Source organism: Phalacrocorax carbo, chromosome 2 (assembly GCF_963921805.1).
Source record: "Phalacrocorax carbo chromosome 2, bPhaCar2.1, whole genome shotgun sequence".
Classification (NCBI taxonomy): domain Eukaryota; kingdom Metazoa; phylum Chordata; class Aves; order Suliformes; family Phalacrocoracidae; genus Phalacrocorax; species Phalacrocorax carbo.
Window position 1 is genome coordinate 20,509,686 of NC_087514.1, and position 20,971 is coordinate 20,530,656.

Here is a 20,971-nt window from a genome sequence, read left to right on the forward strand (position 1 = left end):
TGTGTGGGGGACGGGAGTAGAGAGGGAGTGGGAATGTGGTGTGCAGATGTGTGAAGGTGAGAGTAAAGCTTATCAGCTACTGGTTCCAGAGGGTGGTGGGCTTTTCCTTTTTTCTTTTCCCAGCTCTGCTGGTGAAGTCATCCATTGAACAACTTAAATTATCCATGCATACAAGATAAAAGTGCTATCTTAGGGTATGAATACTTTTAAATATTTTAAAATATAACAATTAAACATAGTCCTTGCCCTTTTGGCCAGCTGCCCTCAGAGTGGCCTCTATTAAAAATCTCTTGAGACCCCAAAAACACTTTCCTTGTGTTGCACAATATTTTTCTTTTGTTTCCAGTAAACTAGGTTTGAACTGGCAAAATTCTGTGAAGTCTTGTAGCCAACTGAATATTTAAAACAGACCTGTTAAGTTATGCTGGTTTCAGGAATGTCTTGAGCCATCCTCCCTCTGCTAACCTGCTGTGCTGACTCAGCTCCCAAGAAAGAGTTGACAGCCCAAGGGGACAGGGGAGTGTTCTGCAACTCTGCAGAAAGGCAAGATAGTAAAAGCCCTTAATGGCAAAGAGTGATGCAGCTAAGGTTTGTGTGGCAGTATCAGTCAAATAATTTTTTTTAGAAAAGGAAAAATAAAAAAGAAAACAGAATTAATTGAAGGCACAGCAGCTGGTGACCTAAAATGGTAATCTGCACTAAACACCTTCCATTGGTAATGTCTGTGCGTATGGTTTCAGCCCACTTTGGGTAGAAACTTGTAGAAATGGCTCTTAGAAGTTAAAACCATTACTCTTTTTGGGAAATGATTATCCTGACATTCTCATTAGAAAGACCAAGAAGAGACTGCAAGACTCTTCTATTACCCTGAGATCTATGGGACAACATGCTTTGTTAGTGCTCTACCTGTACTGTAGTGAGTTTCTTGTTCTTAATATTGCTCTCTTCACAAGCCAGAAGTTGCATTAGTGTGGTTGCTGGATTTCCATGGACATATCATTCCAGGTGCATGTATCAGGGTGCTGATGTTCTTATATTTTGCTGCTGTTTTGTGCTTATGTGCTCAGCTTGAAACTAGAATTCATCACCTGGGTTTTACTTATGTTGTACTGGTGATTGTCCTTCATACAATTAAAAATATAGAGATTGCATTTCTTTTTATTCATTTGCCAGTGCAGAGGTATGAGAATGAGTGCACTTTCAGAACCTTCCTTTCAAAACTACTTGTAATCATGCAGTAGATAAGTAACACTTTAGAGGGAAGAGGACCTCCAGCCAAAAAAAACTTCCAAATGATCTTAAAGTGTGATTTATCTTCTTATTTTGCAGCTAGCTATGGTCCAAATCCAATCTGCAAAGGCTGTTTGTCTTGTTCAAAGGATAATGGGTGCATCAGATGCCAGCACAAGTTATTCTTCTTCCTACGAAGAGAAGGAATGAGACAATATGGCGAATGCTTGCATTCCTGCCCATCAGGGTACTATGGACTCCGAACGCCAGACATGAACAGATGTTCAAGTGAGTTTTGTTTTTTGAATGCTTACATTAATTTTTATAAGAAGGCTGTAATTCACGCTCAGTTTTTAAGATGATATGTTGTGGAGCATGACGATATTTTCACAGATGTCTCAAGATCATCATAAAACTTCTTCGCTAAAGAATGTCCCAGATCATTCTAAGATATGTAACATTCAGCAGATGAAATGGTTGATGCCTTAACCTAGCTTTTATTGTTGTTGTTATTTTTATTGTTATTATTGCTTTAGTTAGGAAATTTAGGAAAGAATGGCGATTTAAGCAGATGCTTCTAGTTTTAACGAACAAATTCCCATTATATGAAAATAAAAAGGATTAAGCATTAATTTAACAGTGCTTCGTGTAGGTACTAGTCAGTATATCACTGATATATGGGTGGGCTTCTTGTCATGCTCTTTGTTCCCACACAAATTTCAGGTGACCAGACACCTCACACCAGACATGCTTTAATATGTAAGTGTTGCTATTTTAATAAAACAGATGTACTATTAAAAACAAACAAACAACCTTTCACTTTTAGTACTGCATTTTATTTCAAAATTTACAACCTGCTAATGTGCAACAAGATTCCCTGTTTGCATGTTTGTGCCTAGAAGCACAACTGTTAAAACCAATGAGTGCTCTGGTATCTCTACACGTTATTTCACCGCTGTCTGGGAGTTGTGCCGATATCGATTTTTCCATATGCTCATGTGTAGAGTATTACCCATATGGTTTATTAATCATTGTTATTACCTCTAATTTGTATTTATGGGTTGAGTTTTTTGTGTGAGTGTGTGTCATAGCCTAACCAGAATTAGGTCACTGAACCTAAGAACCTGATGTGAGAAATAGCTTTTCTTTGCTTCCTGGAATAATCAAGTGCCTGTTAAATGCGCAGCACTCTCCCCCTCAGTGCTGTGGCATGTTGCTGGGACGCACCACGTTGTGAGAAAGTGGGTGCTGGCTTTCAGATCACGCATAATCTTGAGACCCACATGAGGTCACTCCGTGGCAGTCTGGGCTGGAAGGGGACCTCTCATGGCCGTGCTTGGACCCGTCCCAGGCCATGCAAAGATGTCCTGCCTCTTTCTCCCCATTCCTTGCGCAGGCTCCATGGAAATGGTATTCTTCACGTTGTGTTCCCAACTGCTATGTAATATTGCTGAATGCTGCCTAATCTGTACCAGGTGGCTAGGTTTTGATGAAAAATTAAATGAGACCAGTATATGGTTTCTGTAGCCCTTCAGTAAAGTAATTTAGGATCTTGGCTTTAATTTTTGTAACACATTTGTGAATTCAGCAACTCGTCCACTTTAAACCTTTGAAAATTGGACTGTAAAAACTTGCCTATGTAAAAATGTTTTTTTTTTTAATATAGTTACAGTTTTGGGAAGTAGATTAATTTATCTGTATTGGCCTGTATGGTGCTTATGAGATAGGAAAAGTAGTCGCTACTGGCAGTCTTCCTTTACTTTCTTAAAAAGAAAAAAAGTTATTTGCAGAAGGTGGATGGTGAATTCAATATTTTTTTTTTTTTCATTTTTACAACTTACAGAAAGTGGCCCTTTCCCCTGAATTACAAGATTGGTTTTGAAAAGCATAAATGCAAGTTGTATCCAACTCATATTGGCATACTTTGAGTGCTGGATATTTAACTCACCCTCATTCCTTTCACAGTCTCCCCCTGTGAGAATAATGATGCAGTTGCATTTACTGACCAGTCCTGGTTCCCCTCCAAAGATTTTTGTATTGTATATTTTTTATTTAGTGTAACTGCCAAGTGGCGTAGTTATAAATCACATCTTCATTTTTGTTCTTGGTTTGGTGATCTTGCATGGCACATACATTGCATTGTGGACACACAGACATTTTGTGGATTGAAGTTAAGTTAAAATAAACATTCTTAAAAAATAGAATATGTTTCTTCCTACTTGATTTAGATACATTTAGCTATGCTTGGTTACAAACTCCATTGCCCAAATAGTATTATCTCAGCTAAAAATAATAAAAATTCTGGCTGTGTTAAAATCCTTCTGGGAGTTACAGGGCTTGAGTTACATAAGTTGAAATGATTTCTTCCCTATTAATATCTTTATAGGCACAAAAGCTCTTTAACATTTTATTACTGAAACACTTGCCCATTTTTGTTAGAGAAGCTATAGAACATATTTTTATGGAACGTTTTGACATGATTTTGAAAGCCAAACATAGTTAGTGCCAAATGCAACACAATAAATACCACAGCCAAGTGCAGCAGCTCTAAAATGATGGAAATTTTGAATTTCAGGACTAATTTTCTTTCCTACATGTAAGCATTATGTATGTCTTGAATTTGCTAAGTGGTTCTAGGCTGTTTTTCTAGTAACAGTGAATCATGTAATCTTGAGACTGCTTTTCTCTTGAAATCGATGTAAAGTCTCCTGCTGGAGATGATTTTCCTCTTGACCACTGCCGTATGAGAATGCAGTACATTTGGACGCAAAATTGGAAAGTGTTGAGTCTCTTCTGTAGAAGAATGCCCAAGAGAAGAGCTACACATTGTTAATTTTCCAAGAAATTTTAATAAATAATGACTTTGAACAGAACTGCTCCAACAAGAAGTAATGTCCTGAGAAAAAAACCAAAACTGAATTAGAGTAAGATGAAATCTGTCACCTGGGTGGTTGGTTTAACATTGGTCTCATTAATGGATGAAGCCTATCTCAAACCTTTGAACTTAGTCTGTATCCATAGTAACCTCTACTATTTTAGGGGGTGGAAGCACTCAGAGTTTAGAAATTACAATTCCCTTCAGCTTTGATTGGCTACTTCATTTGTTTAGGTTCACCTTCTTTCTCACAGGTGGGCAAGACATTGCTAAAATTGTAATTTCCCCTTCCATGCGCCTTCAGTAAAAACAAGATAAAAGAGAGGATTTTAAATAAATTGACCTTTTATTAAACATGTGTAGTTAATTCACTGTATTAAGAAAGGTAATGTTTTTTGTAAACTTTGTTTCAAAATAGCAAGACATCATTAATATATCATGGCTTGACTATTATGTAGTATAGAAGAGCATATGACCTTCTGAGACTGTTGTAGCCCGTGTAATTTTAACTGTCTGTCAGAGCATTCAGTTACCACGGGGGCAGCACTATTTCATAGAATCATAGAATGATTAAGGTTGGAAAAGACCTCTAGAATCATCAAGTCCTTTTTGCTTTAAATAAAATAATTCTTCTGACTTCTTAGAAATAATTTTCATTACTTTTTGTTTGTTTCCTTGAAATATGACTTTATCTTTTAAAAACAAGATCAATATAGCATTTGGGATTTTGAAAATGAAGTTGGATGCCAGAAATTGATGTCTACCTATCATTATTTTATAGACACATATTTTTTTTCCTTATCTCTTCAACTCTCTTTTCCTCCTTCAGTGGACTTGGATTTTTTATTTATTTGGAATTTGTTAATTTTTGGTCTTGCTTTGTATTTTGATAAAAGAATTTTGTTCCACCCATCTGGCAACAAAAATAATCATAGTACTGTGAATTAAGATTCATTAAATCTGTAGTCAATTTAGGTTTAATAGGGCAATTATATATTTGTAAAATACTAATTGAAAACACTGTGGTTTGGCATTTATTTAAAAGATGTCAACTAATGAATCAAGATTAGCACATACTGGAAACGTATCGCTAAGTATTTATTAAGTGAATTTATTTTTAAAAATATCACAGAATCACAGAATGGTAGGGGTTGGAAGCAACCTTTGGAGACCATCTTGTCCAACCCCCCTGCTGGAGCAGGCACACCCAGAGCAGAGGTCACAGGAACGTGTCCAGGCGGGGTTTGAATGGCTCCAGGGAAGGGACTCCACAACCTCCCTGGGCAGCCTGTTCCACTGCTCTGGCACCCTCACAGGAAAGGAGTTTTTTCTCATATTGAGGTGGAACTTCCTGTGTTCCAACTTGTGCCCATTGCCCCTTGTCCTGTCATTGGGCACCACTGAAAGGAGTCCAGTCCCATCCTCTTGACACTCATCCTTTAGATATTTATATGTATTGATAAGATCCCCCTCAGTGTTCTCTTCTTCAGGCTGAAACAAACCCAGGTCTCTCAGCCTTTCCTCAGAGGGGAGATGCTCCAGTCCCCTGATCATCTTGGTAGCCCTCTGCTGCACTTGCTCAAGCAGTTCCCTGTCTTTCTTGAACTGGGGGGCCCAAAACTGGACACAGTACTCCAAATGTGGTCTCACCAGGGCAGAGTAGAGAGGGAGGGTAACCTTCCTTGACCTGCTGGCCACACTCCTTTTAATGCACCCCAGGATACCGTTGGCCTTCTTGGCCACAAGGGCACATTGCTGGCTCAGGGTCAGCTTGCTGTCCACCAGCACTCCCAGGTCCTTCTCAACAGAGCTGCTTTCATGTAGGTAAACCCCCAACCTGTACTGGTGTATCCGATATACTATAGTATATCCTTACTGTAATATGTTTTAATTAGAATGTTGTCTTCTGAGCATTGGCCTCCATGAAATGGTAGACCTGTGGTAAACTTCAGGACCCATTATGGTCAAGTGACTGTGTGTATCATTCTCTAACATTAATGTTCAGCCCCTGCCAAAGTTGTACCTTAAAAATCTTTATTTGTATAATAATAATAATAATGATAATGATAATGATAAACCTGCAAACACCTAAGCCACATCTGCTTGGAGGTTAAATAGCTAGCTATTATAGATATTCCCATGTAGGCTAAAGCTCTTTTGCTTATTATTTTGCTCCTCTCCTTACTGTTTCCTCAGTGACTTTCCTGAAAGTTTCAGTCTCTCTTCTCTTTCCATTCGGTGTTCAACTGATACTCCTTCCACTATAAGAACTATTCATGTCAGAGCTTTCTTCTGCATCTTGCCTCTGTCTCCTGCTCTTGTTGACGCTAGCACAGTCTTTGTGTCTCATGAGCCCTTGTGTCTTGAAGGTGAGTTATAAAATGTGTAGTCTGTCTGGATTTTTGAAGTCTCTCCCAGCTCAGGAAATTCTGGAGCGGGTTAGCACAGAAGGTGGTGCTGGTCAATGACAGATTGATGTGTAGTGCCAACGGACATGTCAGGATGGCAGTGTGAAATTAAGTCTGTAGCACCAATGCAGTTTTACTGAGCAGCAAAGGGATGGGAACAGGACCTGAAAGGAGTGACTGTGGTAGGCACGGGGACAGTCTGGGGATAGGTGAAGTTAGGAGGTTCTGGGGTAGAAGAGGTAGAGAGATCTGAGGCAAGAAGAGTAGGGCACTGAGAGTCAGAGCTCAATGTGAAAGACCAAAGTATTAGGTGCTTTGGACCAAGCAACAGTTGTCACTCCCCAGGATAACCAACCTCACAAGTTATGGGCCCATAGGCTCCTCTGGAATAATGCCTCAATGCAAAGACTGAGTTTGACCTTTAAAAGGAAAACTGTAGTGAATCATCATCTATTACTTTGACTTCTTAAATACAAGGGGATGCCTCAAGCAAGGACCCCATTTCAGTGCAAAGGCTACCAACCCCTATAGTTTAGGAATGCCATGTTTCCTTCCCCAGCTTCAGTCTGCATCTTCTTTTTGCAAAATATCATTATCTCTCTGTCTTGAAGGTGTTCAGTACAGTTCAGAATAGTTCTTTTTCTTTCACTGGTGGCTGCTGGTTTCCACTCATGCAGGACCCCTCAAGTGTTCTCACTTTGCTTTCCCATACTAAAATGCTCTTCACTGGTGTCTGCCTTTCATGTGGAGCAGAACTTGCTGTGGATCATTGTTGTTATCAACATTACTAGGAATTGACTGCTGTCTTTTCCACTATGTGTACTACAAAATATCTTTGTTATGAGGGGAGTTATGGATGGATAATCGATCACAATGATTATGTTTAGAAGGGGACAGAATATGGATCTTTCACAAAGGCAAAATAAGGCTTGTGTAAAGTTTTAAATATTATGCATATCAGTAAAAATAGTTTACAAATTTACAAAACTAATTTTTACAGTTGAGATGGACATCTTTTGACCTTAAAATTAATCATATTGCACTTAGTATGAGAAACTAATACAGTAAACCTTCTGCTTGTTAAGGTATGTTAAAATATGAAGCACATGTGTCTCAATATGGAGCATTTTATGCTCTATTTTGAGCTTCAAAGGCATTATATTTCCCTACAATTCAGGTTTTTCTGCATCACCTTGTAAGTTGGTGATAAATTTTCTATGGAAGGATAGAATTTATTTTGGTAATGTTATGTTCTCTGTAATTCTAGCACAAAAAGAAGCTGTTTACGGGAGTACTTACTCTTTTTTCACAATAACAGGCATATGCACCTGAGTCTAAATTTAATTCAGTATCTGAATTTGTATTTTGAACTCCTGGGCTTTTGATTCCTTCTCTAAAATTTAAGCCTGTCAATTCTTTAATGCTTATTTTAGAGAAGAATGAGTAGGAGTGGCTTATCATGACTGTCAGGAAGCCAAAGCAGGCCATGAAAATCCTTTAATATCATTGTGGTTCATCTGCTTAAAATGTATTTCTAATTTGGGCATGATTTGTAATCCGGGCTTTCTCCTTCAAGAGTTCCTTAATACACCATTTATGTAGTTTTCTATAAATACTCTTAAGTTTCATCCACATTAATCAGACTTTTTTTTGTGATATTCAAGTAAATGGCAGGGGAACATTTGGGTCAATATAAATGAGATTCTAAAGCCTAAATAGAAAAGTTTTATTGCTGGCTAGCTAAATGCACTTCATATAGATCAGATTGGTTGCCCTAACCTTGACTGAAACATGGCTCATAGCTATTATTTTTTTTTAAGTCTGGTGTATGTGCAAAAACTCTTCTGAAGAAAATTATTTCTGAAGTGCCATGAGGTGCTAGAGCTCACTGAAAATTAAGGAAAAGGGGATTTTGGCTCCTAAATCCTGTATATAACTTATTTTTTACCACTCTGTTTCAGTAAGCAAAGCCAAGGATATTTTACATTTCTGTCTTCTGCTTCTTTGCTGACAATGGCCTCTCTTAAGGGAAATACTATGATCCTTTTTCTCCTCTGTAGAACCAAAGAATTTGCTCCTTAGCTTTGGTAGGTTTCCTGGCCATTGACTGAGGAGCGGCACGGTATTAGCTCATGGAGTTGTTTCTTTTTTGAGCATATTCTGTAACTGCTCTCAAGCATGGAGGCGCTTTTACATACTATAATCTACCCTCATGCCCTACTGAAATGTCAGTCATCCAAATTCTTACTCTCCTGTCCGACTAAATTAAGAGATTGCACAGTCTCAATAGACTTTCCTTTGGAGAAGTTATATCTTGTCCTATAAGTCAACATTTCAGAGCTCTGTCGAAGGGATAAGTTTTTGTTTCAATTTGTTTTGTGTGAACACTGAAGATACGTGAGCAAAGCACTTCTGTCTAATTTCAGCCCAGCTTAGCTTCATCAGGCAAAGTAGTGACTTCTTTTCCACCCTTTCCCCTGGGAGGTGAAGTCATGGAGCTGTGAATTTATAACCACTCCTGTGACAGCTTGGTATTGAAAATAGACTTCTAGAAAGTTAGTTTTTCTAACTTTTGGAATACTGCTCTTTAATTCTTTCATTTAGTTTACGTAAATTTTACAGAAGTATCCATGCAAGACTTAGAGCTGCACCAGCACCCTTCATGATTTGAAATAGAGTATATGGAGGGTGTCAAAAAGGAGTAGTTGTGAATCCCAGTTGATCTTCAGCTACAGTGTGGTCTGTTACTGACATAAATTGTCATTGTGACTAGCACCCAGTAACCCGAAGCATTGTACTGAGTATCACACTGGTGAATTAATGTGTTGATTTCAGAATTCTTAAAGTCTTCTTAATATTTTTACAGTGTTTTCCCCTAAATTGCATCTGATACAGATTATTTAATAGGAATATCATGTTTGGGCTAATTTATCTTCACAGGGAAAAATTGAAAATAAACTGCCTTGGTGGAAAACTCCACCCAACCTTAACCCAGGAGCCCTTAATAATGCTTCCAAAATATAATTATCATGGCAAGGACTTTACTGTGATACAAAAGAAAAAGTGGCATCGAAGGCAAAGCAAAAGATACAAATAGGATGAGAATTTTGAAATACGATCAAGAAACTGAAAAAAGATTGTTTAATTTGTTTAATGTTTAAATATTGGATATTGACACATGTACTGTTAAAAAGCAATAGTTTTATGGAGGGTATCCCTAGCATAAGGTGAGACAGGCTTTTGCCTTCTAAGCATGTTTATGTGATATCAAAAGGCAGCTTGTACTGAAAGTTTTTCATTTAATCCCTTTTCCACCCAAAAAAGTTCAAATGGAGTAAATTTAAAATATTCCCCAACATGTTTTGAAAGTAATAGTTAAAACGTTATTTCAAAAATATACTTGCATCACTGGGATGTGGGGGAGGGTCACGTGATGCTAATTTTTCTTTTAATGTTCTGTTCTGCACCTCATCATTGGACAAAATTGTTTGGAAAAAACCTTAATGTCTTTTCAAACTGTCTTGTGTGTGGGCAAGAGGAAAATGTTGTTTTCTGAATATTTAAACAGACTGGATGTTTGATTCAAGCCTTGCAATTAATAAAATACTTGCAGTACATCTTGAGTATAACAAACCAGATTTGCAATTAACTATTGCCGTACGTCTCCAGAGCAGCTCACATGACTATTTTGCCTTGCAGACACATTAATCTGGGGAAGTGATTTTGCAGGTTCATTGTATAAGCATTGATCTCCTGTTCTTTGGAGACTGGTTCAAACCTCATGAAGAAGAAATTATAATTTCTGGGAGTTTCCTATAAACTAAACTGTGGATAAGAAGCCCAACTTGTGCTGCTTATATGAACACAAGTTCTAAAAGCCCCTTTGATTGATGCTGGACGCTGGAGTAGATAGCATGCAGATTTTGTGTGGTTGTGTCTAAACAGAGCCTGCAGAGCTTCTCTGTGACAGTGGAAGGCTTCAAACTGATGTTTGCTTTCCTTCTAACCAAAAAAAGGTGTACCAGCATTTGAGAGGTTTTTTTTTTCTTTTCATGCCTAATTTATTGTCCAATGTCACAAGAAATCTGATCTAAACCCCCTCATATGTCCCTAATTGCTAGCAAAGAATAATTTACCACCACCACCCAGTTTAAGTGATATGGTTTGCCCTATTTTTGGCCTGCTGAAGTTCAAGAATAAATATTAAAATATTTTTTATAAAGCTTGGTTAAATTTGAAATGTTGTTAGGAGATATTTACCAATAGCTGTTTCAGAAGTCCTTATAGTTTGTGATTTTTTTTTCTTTAAAAAAGACTGAAGAATAAAGGAATAACATAAGTGACCAAAACGTTTACTATGTTGTTGCATGACATGAATAACAAATGCTCCCTGCTGTGACTTCAAATAGCTGAAGACAGAATGCAGTTAATGTAGTTTGTATAAATTGTGTATGTTAGCTGACGGATTAGATTTTTAAAATTAATTTTAAAGTGTTTATTACTGTTCCAAATATAGTGGCGTTTACTTTTTAATCTTTGGAACATTTTTAACTGGCGTTTTTTTGTAGGTATGTATGACTGACTTTCATAAGCCTCCATGTAAGTATTTCTGCTTTTCAGGTGTGCATATGATTGTTGACATCTAGTTCATTTCGAAGTTGCCATGTTATAGTATTGAATAGGACGTTTCTGAACGGTCTGCTTCTGAGTCTGTAATCTATAGTGGATGATATTTCTCTTAAATTTTCAGAGAAATCCAATATTTCAAAAGGCAATAGCTTTGGGTTTTGTGTTTTGTTTTGTTTTTTTTTTACTATTGATTATAGCTTTGTCTTTTAGTCATTTAGTAATGGCTATTTTTTATGGATTAACAGCCTTGTAAATAGAGAGGAGTTATACCCAGAAAAATTGAGGCTTTTTTGCATGGTAGCACATGTGTATGTGTATGTACAGACTTCAGACATGATACGTGAAAGCATTCATTCAGGTATTTCTAGGGTCAACTCATAGAAAAAAATGTACCCTACTTGCAATGACAAATAATAAACTGAAGACAGTACATATAATACATTCATACTTCCCAAAATGATTTGTTGCATCTTAGTTTCCTCAAAATTACTTAAACACAAAAATAATTTACACTGAATGCTTTTCCTCCAAAAAGATGTAATTAACTCAAATATCACTTAACTAGAGTTTTTATCTACAGTTTTTGTTTACAAAAATAGGATTAAATAGTAGGGGAAAAGGTGGTATATAATTATGGTTAATTGTAATTTCTCTTACAGAGCAGATAGATTTCAGGATAACAGTCCTCACTATAGCACTTCTGGTTTTGCTATTTTATTGCTTTATAATTCCTTTAATATTTAGTCTTATCCTAACTTAGCTATCTTATTGTTGCTTATGATCCTTTTGATTCAGGATGCAGAATAGAAAACTGCGACTCCTGCTTTAGCAGAGACTTTTGTACCAAATGCAAAACTGGCTTCTACTCGCACAGAGGCCGCTGCTTCCGAGGATGTCCCCCTGGATTTGCAGCCTTGGAAGAGCTTATGGAATGTGTGGGTGAGTCTTCTAGCACAACAGTGCTGCTGAAGCAGCTCTTTTGCCAGGTGGACAGGTTCAAATACTTATGACACTATTTTTAAGCTTGTGTTTTAAGGATTGTGTCTGGATCTCTTTACCCCTAATAATAAATAACAATGACAACAACAACAGCAATAATAAAAATAGTAGTAGTAGTTTTTTCCAAACTGAAATATTGCATTATTGGGAACATCACTCTGTTCTGCATCAGAAAGCTCTATCCTCTTAACTGTAAATCACCTTGTACGAGGATTTATAACTCAGAATTTGTAAGATTTCAGGAAGGCCAGTTTTTGCATTAGAACTTTAAGTCAATGACATACTCGTTGGACTCTTGCCCTCATAAAACTACTTGCTCATTTTGCCTTTTACCAAGGCCAGAATCCAGGGGCAGGGCAGATTGAATTCCTGTAGCATCTGGGCTTCAAATTCACCCAATAAGTAGTTTTTAGTAGAAATTTACTTTACACCTCCGAGCCAGCATTGGCATTTTTCACAATATTTCTTGAGTCTCACAATTTGGCATTTTATCTTGAAACCTGGGAATCGTGTCAGAACAGACTCTTTCTGTCAAGAGTATTCCTTGCATTTCATGATGGAGAGGACCTGAAAATGTGAACTCTTGAGCTTTGCAAATCCAGGTGACAACCAAATAGGATTTATTTATTAAAAAGAGAAAAATTTAAATCAATCTCATGATTTTAGGAAGGTTTTTGAATATTTGGGACTGACATGATGTCTACGCATAGAGATTGATAGTCTGATGGTTTTATGCTCAGGTTGATGACGGCTAAAAAGATTCTTTCAGGTTCTGTAAGAGATTTAATTTTGTTTCTAAATTTTTGCCTGTTAACAGTAAAACTTTGAAGTGGTGCTTTCTAAAAGTATATTCCAATTTAAAAAAAAAATGAAAACAAAGTTAAAAAACAGAAGAATTGTTCACTTGTGTTTTCTTTTGCTTTATCAGAAGGCTGTGAAGTGGGTCAGTGGAGTGAGTGGGGAACTTGCAGCAGAAATAACAAAACATGTGGATTTAAGTGGGGCCTGGAAACGAGAACAAGACAAATTGTGAAGAAGCCAGCGAAAGACACGATACAATGCCCAACCATTGCAGAATCCAGACGGTGTAAAATGGCCATGAGACATTGTCCAGGAGGTAAGTGTAGTCCATGCCACAAAAATCTTTATGAGCTTTCCTTAACTGAAATCATGTTTCTAACTTGGAAAAAAAAAGCTATTTCATCCCAGCTGAAGGGGAAATCCTGTCTCTGCTCTGCCAGCCAAGTCTGAAAGGCAGCAGTACTACTGCAGTCCTAATTTGTGCAGCAAGACTTGAGGGGAAGGCTCAGCGTGGGAGAGATCAGTCTCTGAGTAGACTCTTAAACTGTTTTTCCTGATGTGGTACAGAAGCTTTTTCAAAGAGGTGTCTTGTGGAAGAACCATAACAGGTTGCAGTTTGAGTTTCAGCATGAAAACGATAGCGATGGTGGAATAACTTGTTGCTCAGTGCATGGCAGGAAAGATTATGATTCCAAACCCCTTTGCAGGCAGCATGCCCTGTGCTGGTGTGATGGGTATTTAAGTTAAATGAAGTTTATTACTCATGGCATCGTTAGCTGGAACTATTAGCTGGAATGTGTTACTTGTTCTGAATATTGTAGATCAGAGCCAAACTATGATAGATGTGAAGCAGAACAGTGATAGATATCAAGCTTTTCATCATGAGACCAGCTTATGGCAATTACCACAAGTAAGTAAAAGAAATAGTAAAATTTCTTTATCATGGTGTTCTAAGACTTAAGTAGTGATGATGATTAGAAAATGGAAATAGAGTTTAAAATTTGTGTTCAGTTTTATAGACCCCACAGTGGAGACATATCACTGGTAGAGAGGAGTTTCTGTCATCTTTTAAGTTGAAATGATTAACCTTTCACTTGTGCAAACTGAACTCTTACAGAGTTTTTCGAATTTGTAGGAGAATTTGCCACTCGTTTTGGATTCATAGGATTAAAGAAAGATTCAGGCTTGAAGGGACTTCAGGAGTTCTCTTGTCCAACCTCCTGCTGCAAGCTGGATCAACTGTGAGATCAGACAAATAAAAAGAAATAAATGGTTGCAGAGTCCTGAGGAAAGCCATAACTTGATGAATAAGATAAATCTGAAATAATCTTAGAATAAATACATAAATAAGTTTGCGTTGTGTTCTGGGATTGTTGAATATATCTCTCTTGGCTTGAACATGCTGTCTGCCAGTATGTGTGAAAATTATACCCAAAGTTTTAGCTTACAGTTTAAATCTGAGCAAGCTTCATTCTTGCCTCAGGACCCTGCCACAATCTGGAAGAGAATATAAAGTTAATTCTCTTCTCCAGGTTAACCGAGCCTGTTTCCACTTTTCCTCCCTGTCCCACTCCCTATACTCATACACACGTGCGTGCACGCATAGTGCATGGTCATAGTGGTACTGGGATGTATTGTACGGCACAGTTAATCTGCACCCTAAATAACTTCAAAGAGGCATTGAAAAGTGGAACCTACAAAACGAACAACTCTATAGGAAGGAAGAAGAAAGGGTGTAAATCAAAGCTGATTTGGGCTGCCATGGTATGTGTCTCATGGTATCTTTGAATGCGAGTCAGCTGCATCTACATCAAGGTAGTTACTCTTACTAGTGCTCGCAGCCTACCGAGGTGGATGAGCTGTTCCAGTTACTTCTAACAAACTCTGAAGCCCAAATGGGGTTAATGGTGAGGTCAACTGGGGAAATACTTTACTGCTAAAATGGAAGGAAGAAACAAGACACTGTGTGAAGTTCTACAAAATCTCCAATCAATATTTTCTTTTTTTGCCATTCAGATGTGTGAAGTTTAGCATTTACTGGAAAATTTGTGAAAATTACAGAATACTTTCAATTCAACTCCATGTAGTAGAGATTTAGTAATTTATGTACCCAATGTACATAGAGGGAGGTATTTAATGGATGCAGTGTCAGGCTTTTATAGTAGCTTCTGGCAAGTAGAAATTTACAGGTGTGGGTTTAATCTTGATAACTTAGAATGCAAATTATTCAAATTGTTGTAAATAGTTTGAGAAGTGTGCTTAAGTGGACCACCGTATTTACAAATGCTGTAGCATGCTCATGTGGTACTCTGGAGCTATTGAACATTTATATCTTTTTGTAGCAGATTCTCTTAGGTTGTTTCAAGTTTTCTTGTCCAGCAATTAAGGTCACTGATTAAAGTTTTACCTCTCAGATTTTATTTTTTCAAAGGCACAGTGGTGGGCTTTCCTAAGAGTTAGGAAATTAATCGCCTAGTCTATATCAAGATCTTTGACCAAATCTCTGCATTTTTTTTTCACTACGTATCAGGAAAGTTGTTGCTGCAAATACAGATTCGGTGTGAAAGGCTTCTTTCATAACCATGGGCTCCAGTAACTCCTAAAGATTACAGACCTCTCCTGTCATCCCATGGTGTGGATTCCCTGCCTGTGTTTTCAGAGATAAAAATAAATATGTACAAACCTGCAGGTTTGAACTCTCTGCTCTGAATGCTGATGCTCGTACTGCTTCTGTGCAATCATATAAAACACTGGCCAGAGTATAAACTCCTTTATCTCTCCTAAGAAACTCGTGGGAGGGAATGCGTTAGTGGTGTTTGAAGTGCCTGGGGTAGATCTTCCCCAGGCCCGGTTACCTCTGCAGGTGAGGAAGCCACGGAGATTGTCCTGTTCAAAACTCGTGCTTTGTAGTATGTTTTAATTATGATTATATACACGACTGGTCTATGATCCCATTCCTTTATTATATCTAATTTAGTTGGCAGGTTACCCCATTAGACTCTTGTAATGTTTCTTTGCTTTCTTACTGTGAAGTAGCAGGAGTCACTGATGCTGGTTACAGAGAACCTGAAATCAAGCAGGTCCTGGCTGGTAAGGAGGAGATTCTGTATTTTTTAAAATACAGTGCTTTCCTAATGTTAGAAATTTTGTAATTGAACTTTTAAACTGAGGAAATAAGAGAAAAATGTAAGGTTAGCACTACTGGGAGACTGAAGAACCATAATCCCTATAAATGTCAGTTGAGAGGCTGTTAATAAATCCTTTCTCCCTAATGTTCTCAGTATGTAAACTCGCACAAATGTGTAGGATAAGTATTGGATTATACAGCTAAGATGGTTGCAGATTGTGATGGATTAAACTGAGCACAGGAAGTAAGGATATTTTTGGTAGAACAGGGTCAGATAAAGTGCTTTTGACACATGCTTTCTACTTCTGTACATTTTACAGTTACTATTTATGGTCCACATTACAGAAAAACTTCCAAAACAGATTTTTGCATGTTTGCGAAAGAAGTGGAGTTAAATTCAGTTTTTCTACTAAGTACTTCAGTTACATATTTATCAAGGATTGAGATGTTACCCATCTGGCCATATGGCTGTGGTACAAATCTAGCTGGTGAAGAAAGATTCTTTATCGCTTTCCCAGCATTTGCAGAGGTGTAGAGATACAAGCTGGAATGCAAATGAAAGATGATTTCACTTCTTTCCTACCGAAGCCAGCAACGTAAGAGGATACTCTGCTTGCTTTCAAATAAGTTACTCAGTTGTATTATCTTATTGTCAGTACTAATTGATTTAACTGTTACTGCCAGATGGAATGACACATTTGTGTATCTGTTCGTGTTATATATATTACCCTGTGGCCTGGGTGTAACATGATTCATACTATGAGAGGTTTGACTTAGAAGATGATGACTTGGATCATTCAGGTCACCTCCTACCCATGCTGGTCTCTTCCTGATAAGGCACTTTCTCCTCTTTAGCTCAAAAAGTAAACAAAGAATTTTTTAAAAAGAGTGATTACGTTACGAGAAATGGGGAAATTGGCAGGCAGATATGTTCTATGGGCTAACAGAGCTTGCTGTCTAGAAGTTTTCCCACATGTTTAGTATAAATATTCTCTTTTTATCTCTTATTTTTACATATTCCCTATGTTCACCTGACTAAATTACTCCTTGTTTGTTTGTACCCTGGAGGTTCTTGCAGATTGCTCTCGTGCTTCTTCTTCAGTATTACAAAGGCAAGCAAAGTGTCTCTCCTTCTTCTAGTCTTCCATCAGATCACAGTTCTTTGGGTTATCTGATACAGAAATATTACTCTATTATTTCTAGTAAAAATCATGATGCTATTTCTGAATGCATATTTCAGACATGAAGAGAGAGAGGTGAGGATGGGATATGTGCCTGCATTAATTTCCTGAGCTCAAAAGAGGGAAGGCAGCAAGACAGGTGTGAGGCTACAGTGTGAGGGAGTTGCTTTCTTGATGCAGGCATGTAACTGGATGGACTTCATGTGGCACAAGTTGGACTTTGAAGGCTTTTAATGCAGTAATCTTTCTTCTTTCCATTGCTGCAATAGAATTTAAGACTTCTGGAAGAGCAACAGTAAAATGACCAAATCAGGCTTACGTCCTTACACTGCAGTTACATTTCATTATTAATTTTCAGAAATTATGACTGAAAACATTAAAAGCTTAAAGAATATATACGTAAATATAGAAAACTAATATATATACAAATCTGCAAAATGCGTGTTAGCTAAGTAGTATGAGTTCTTTTAATCCGATAAGCTACTAGTGATATGGCAAACAGGTAGTTAAAGATCCCAGTTTACAAAAGTATTCAAGGTAGGATAAACAATATTTAGAATAAAACTGTACATACACTTTGGTGAAGACACTAGCTATACACTTAAAGTATACTAATCTAGCATAATTTCTACTAGAAGCCATGTTGCAGGTATAGTTATCTCTAGTAGGTAAGTATTATTTCCTTCTATAAGTTGACATATTTCCTCTGAGAATGAATGTTTTACAATTTCTGGCTTTAACTTGACAATCTGCAGTATAAAGGATCAAAAATGTTCTTGTGTCATCCCTGTGTTCTCCCGTAAGTTTGGTGCTGACATTTGTTTTCTTTTGAAACCTGGCAAAGGAAATCAGGACTTCTCTGTTTTATTAAATTTATTTAGAAGAGGCTTACTGAAGAATTTTTTAGTTGCGCAACCCACAAAATCATGGAATTATCAAATAATACAGGTTTGAAGGGACCTAGGGAGGTCACATAGTCCAACCTCCTGCTCACAGTAGGGTCAGACAAGGTGGTCCCGGGCCATGAATTTGCTCTTGTCTGAATTTCATGAGGTTCCTTTCCGCTACAATGAATCTCTCTTTCATAAGTAAAAAATATTTTTTAAAAAAGATTAAAATAAATATAGCAACAGAACTCAAGAACTCAGTGAGTGATCTCTGTGATCAGACAGATGATTATGTTCTTTTGAGCTTTTTGACTACATGTACATTTAATTGCCCAATGTGGAATAGTTTGTAAGTCAGGGTGTTTTTGAGACCTTAATTTATACCTTGCACTTGTAGTCAGAAGTAGGCACAATACCTACAAACACCGTCTGCCTTTTGAGTGTCAGTACTAGGGCAACTCTCTAGGTGGGTCTTGGTAAATATAAGCTCCACATTTGATGTCTCCTGTTGTTCTTGTTATATTGCTACAAGAACAGATAGCTTAAGTGGCAAAGACTAATCCAGGAACAGCAAGAACGGTTGCCTTCTCCACAAGGACAGTTGAGCACTGGGGTAGATTTGTCTGTAGACTGTGCAGTCACCATCCTTAGAAGTTTCCAAGACCTGATGGGACAAAGCCCTGGACAATCTGATCTGAATGGTCTTGAAGCTACGGAGAGCGGGAATTCAGAATGGGGACCAACCTGGATGATTCTGCTGCTGTGAAAGGCAGAACATGCTGTGGGTTTAGGCCGAAATCACACTATCCTTCCTGTTTGGGCTTTGCAAAATTTCTGATATCTTCTACTCCCAATTAGAGAGAAGCTGGAATGACTGGTCATAGGGAAAAAGAACAAAACAAGTGTTTACTGTGTTTGTTATAGTGCTGACAGATCGATCTTCTTTTGGCCTATTTTACTGATGTTGAAATAATATGCATAGTATGTGTAATGTTTTGAATATAATGCGAACTGTTGTTTCATGCATTTCTGAGTTTAGCTTTAATCAGTATGGAAGCTTCGTTGGAAGTGCTGATTTCTTAATTTACTTTATTATTTTTTGACCTGTTCACTTAATTGTCTTTGCCTGAATGCTGCACACTTGTTATTTCAAAATCTTGCATAGAATCTAAAAGATATATAGCACAGTGTACCTTTATTTTAACTTAATGCCCTATGGCTGTCTAAGAAAACATTGAAAGACCAGCAGAGGCACTGTAGAGATGCAGACATAGAACTATATTTTAGTTTTAGATTTGCTTTGACTTTTCAAATCTTAAAGAAAAGTCTGGTCTAATTTGTTGACATTTTTAGTAACTTGAGGATTTCATTCCATTGTTAGTTAATTCATGACATAAATGTATGTGGCAAGTTATAGATAAAAGAAAACGATCCTACTTAGAAAAGATTATCTTGTAAGTCGAGGCATGATCTGAAGAGGGATGGTAACAAACAGAAAGCATTGTGGTTCTGGGAAAGATGACAAGTTTTACAAAGAGTAAGATCTTATGGCATTGCATGAATCTTGAAGACACTGGAATATCATTTAGCATTGCAATACTAGAAACTAGTGTTTAAAAGTGTTATCAGCATTTTAAATTAGGCCATATTACATAGTATTTACAACAATGTACTGTCATTGCCTACTGCAGCTCCCCGTTAATTTTCAGTAGCATTGGATAATATCTGCCCTTTTTTGCCGTCAATAGACAGGTAGAAACTGCATTAAGTGTAGCTCTGCTAGAATACTGGTAACACCGAGCAGGCTTGCCTCCTGAATGTATTTTTTGAGTACCAATTACACTCTGACCAAGAAGGCTTGGCCTTAGCTTGCCTGAAAATATAACCCATAATTTCCAGTTACAAAGCATGACTCAAAGATTCTGAAGGAAAAAAGGAGAAAGCATTTCAGCATCAGCAGAGAGCTTACAAGAAGTAAACTCCACCAAAGACACTTACTTCCTAATCCAGGTTGGGAAAGCCGTATTAATGAGAAAATATTTTTTGTGAGTGTTTTAGTCGATGGCCATTCTGCACATTTTGTGAAGGACCTAGCAAGTGGGAGCAAGAAAGGACAAGATGAACATAGTCTGGAGACTTTCCAGAAAATGAGAACTGTTTCATAGTGTGGCTTAACCCTCGGAGCCTGGCATACTTGTTAGGAAGTTTGTTCAGGAAACAAGCTTTTGTCAGCCTCGGAAACTGCTCGTCTGGATTGTCAACATCTGCTTCGTACAGAAAATGTTGTGCTGGGAGTATTGAAGTGGTTTTTTTCTACCCTTTAGCTGATCACATTCAGAAGGGACTGCTGCAGGCAAAAACTCAAGGTAAAGGAAATCCAAACCCTAAGGAAAATGAAACCCCTAATACTGCTTATTTCAGTGAGAGTGGACTTTTAAGTATTTTAAATTAAGGCACACAGTGAAAAGATATAGTTATATTATGAATAGTCAGTAAGTTTGTGCCAACTTCTAGAAAAGAGCACAAAGGTTGTAATTTCTATTTGGTAATAATAAAAAATATCAATATTAGTAGTTCAAGTTGGAAAAGACCTCAGAAGGTCATCTACTCCAGCCTCCCATTAAATCAGGTCAGCTGTGAGAAAACCAGGATTAACTATTATTCTGACAATCCTCAGAGATTAAATATTTTCCCTTTTTTGGTAATAGCTCTGTTCCTCTTGATATATTTATTTGTGAGATGCTGACTTATAAATTATAGGAAAAATGGTGTTATTTTTATTTGTTTCTAAGTGAAAAACATAAAAATGCATAAGAAGTTTGAAATTACATTTT

General features: G+C 37.3%; 1 protein-coding gene across 2 annotated transcripts in view; it reads left to right on the plus strand.

The window, feature by feature from the left end:
- The window catches only part of RSPO2 (R-spondin 2), a 121,277-nt gene that overhangs the window by 60,411 nt on the left and 39,895 nt on the right, over positions 1 to 20,971 (plus strand). The window contains exons 2-4 of one of the 2 annotated variants that reach the window (XM_064442235.1): positions 1,330 to 1,518; positions 11,938 to 12,081; positions 13,073 to 13,258. In XM_064442235.1, coding sequence (XP_064298305.1) covers positions 1,330 to 1,518; positions 11,938 to 12,081; positions 13,073 to 13,258 — 519 coding nt within the window. Of the gene's footprint in view, positions 1 to 1,329; positions 1,519 to 11,937; positions 12,082 to 13,069; positions 13,259 to 20,971 lie in introns of both variants that reach the window. The other variant, XM_064442233.1, reaches the window with a different exon arrangement.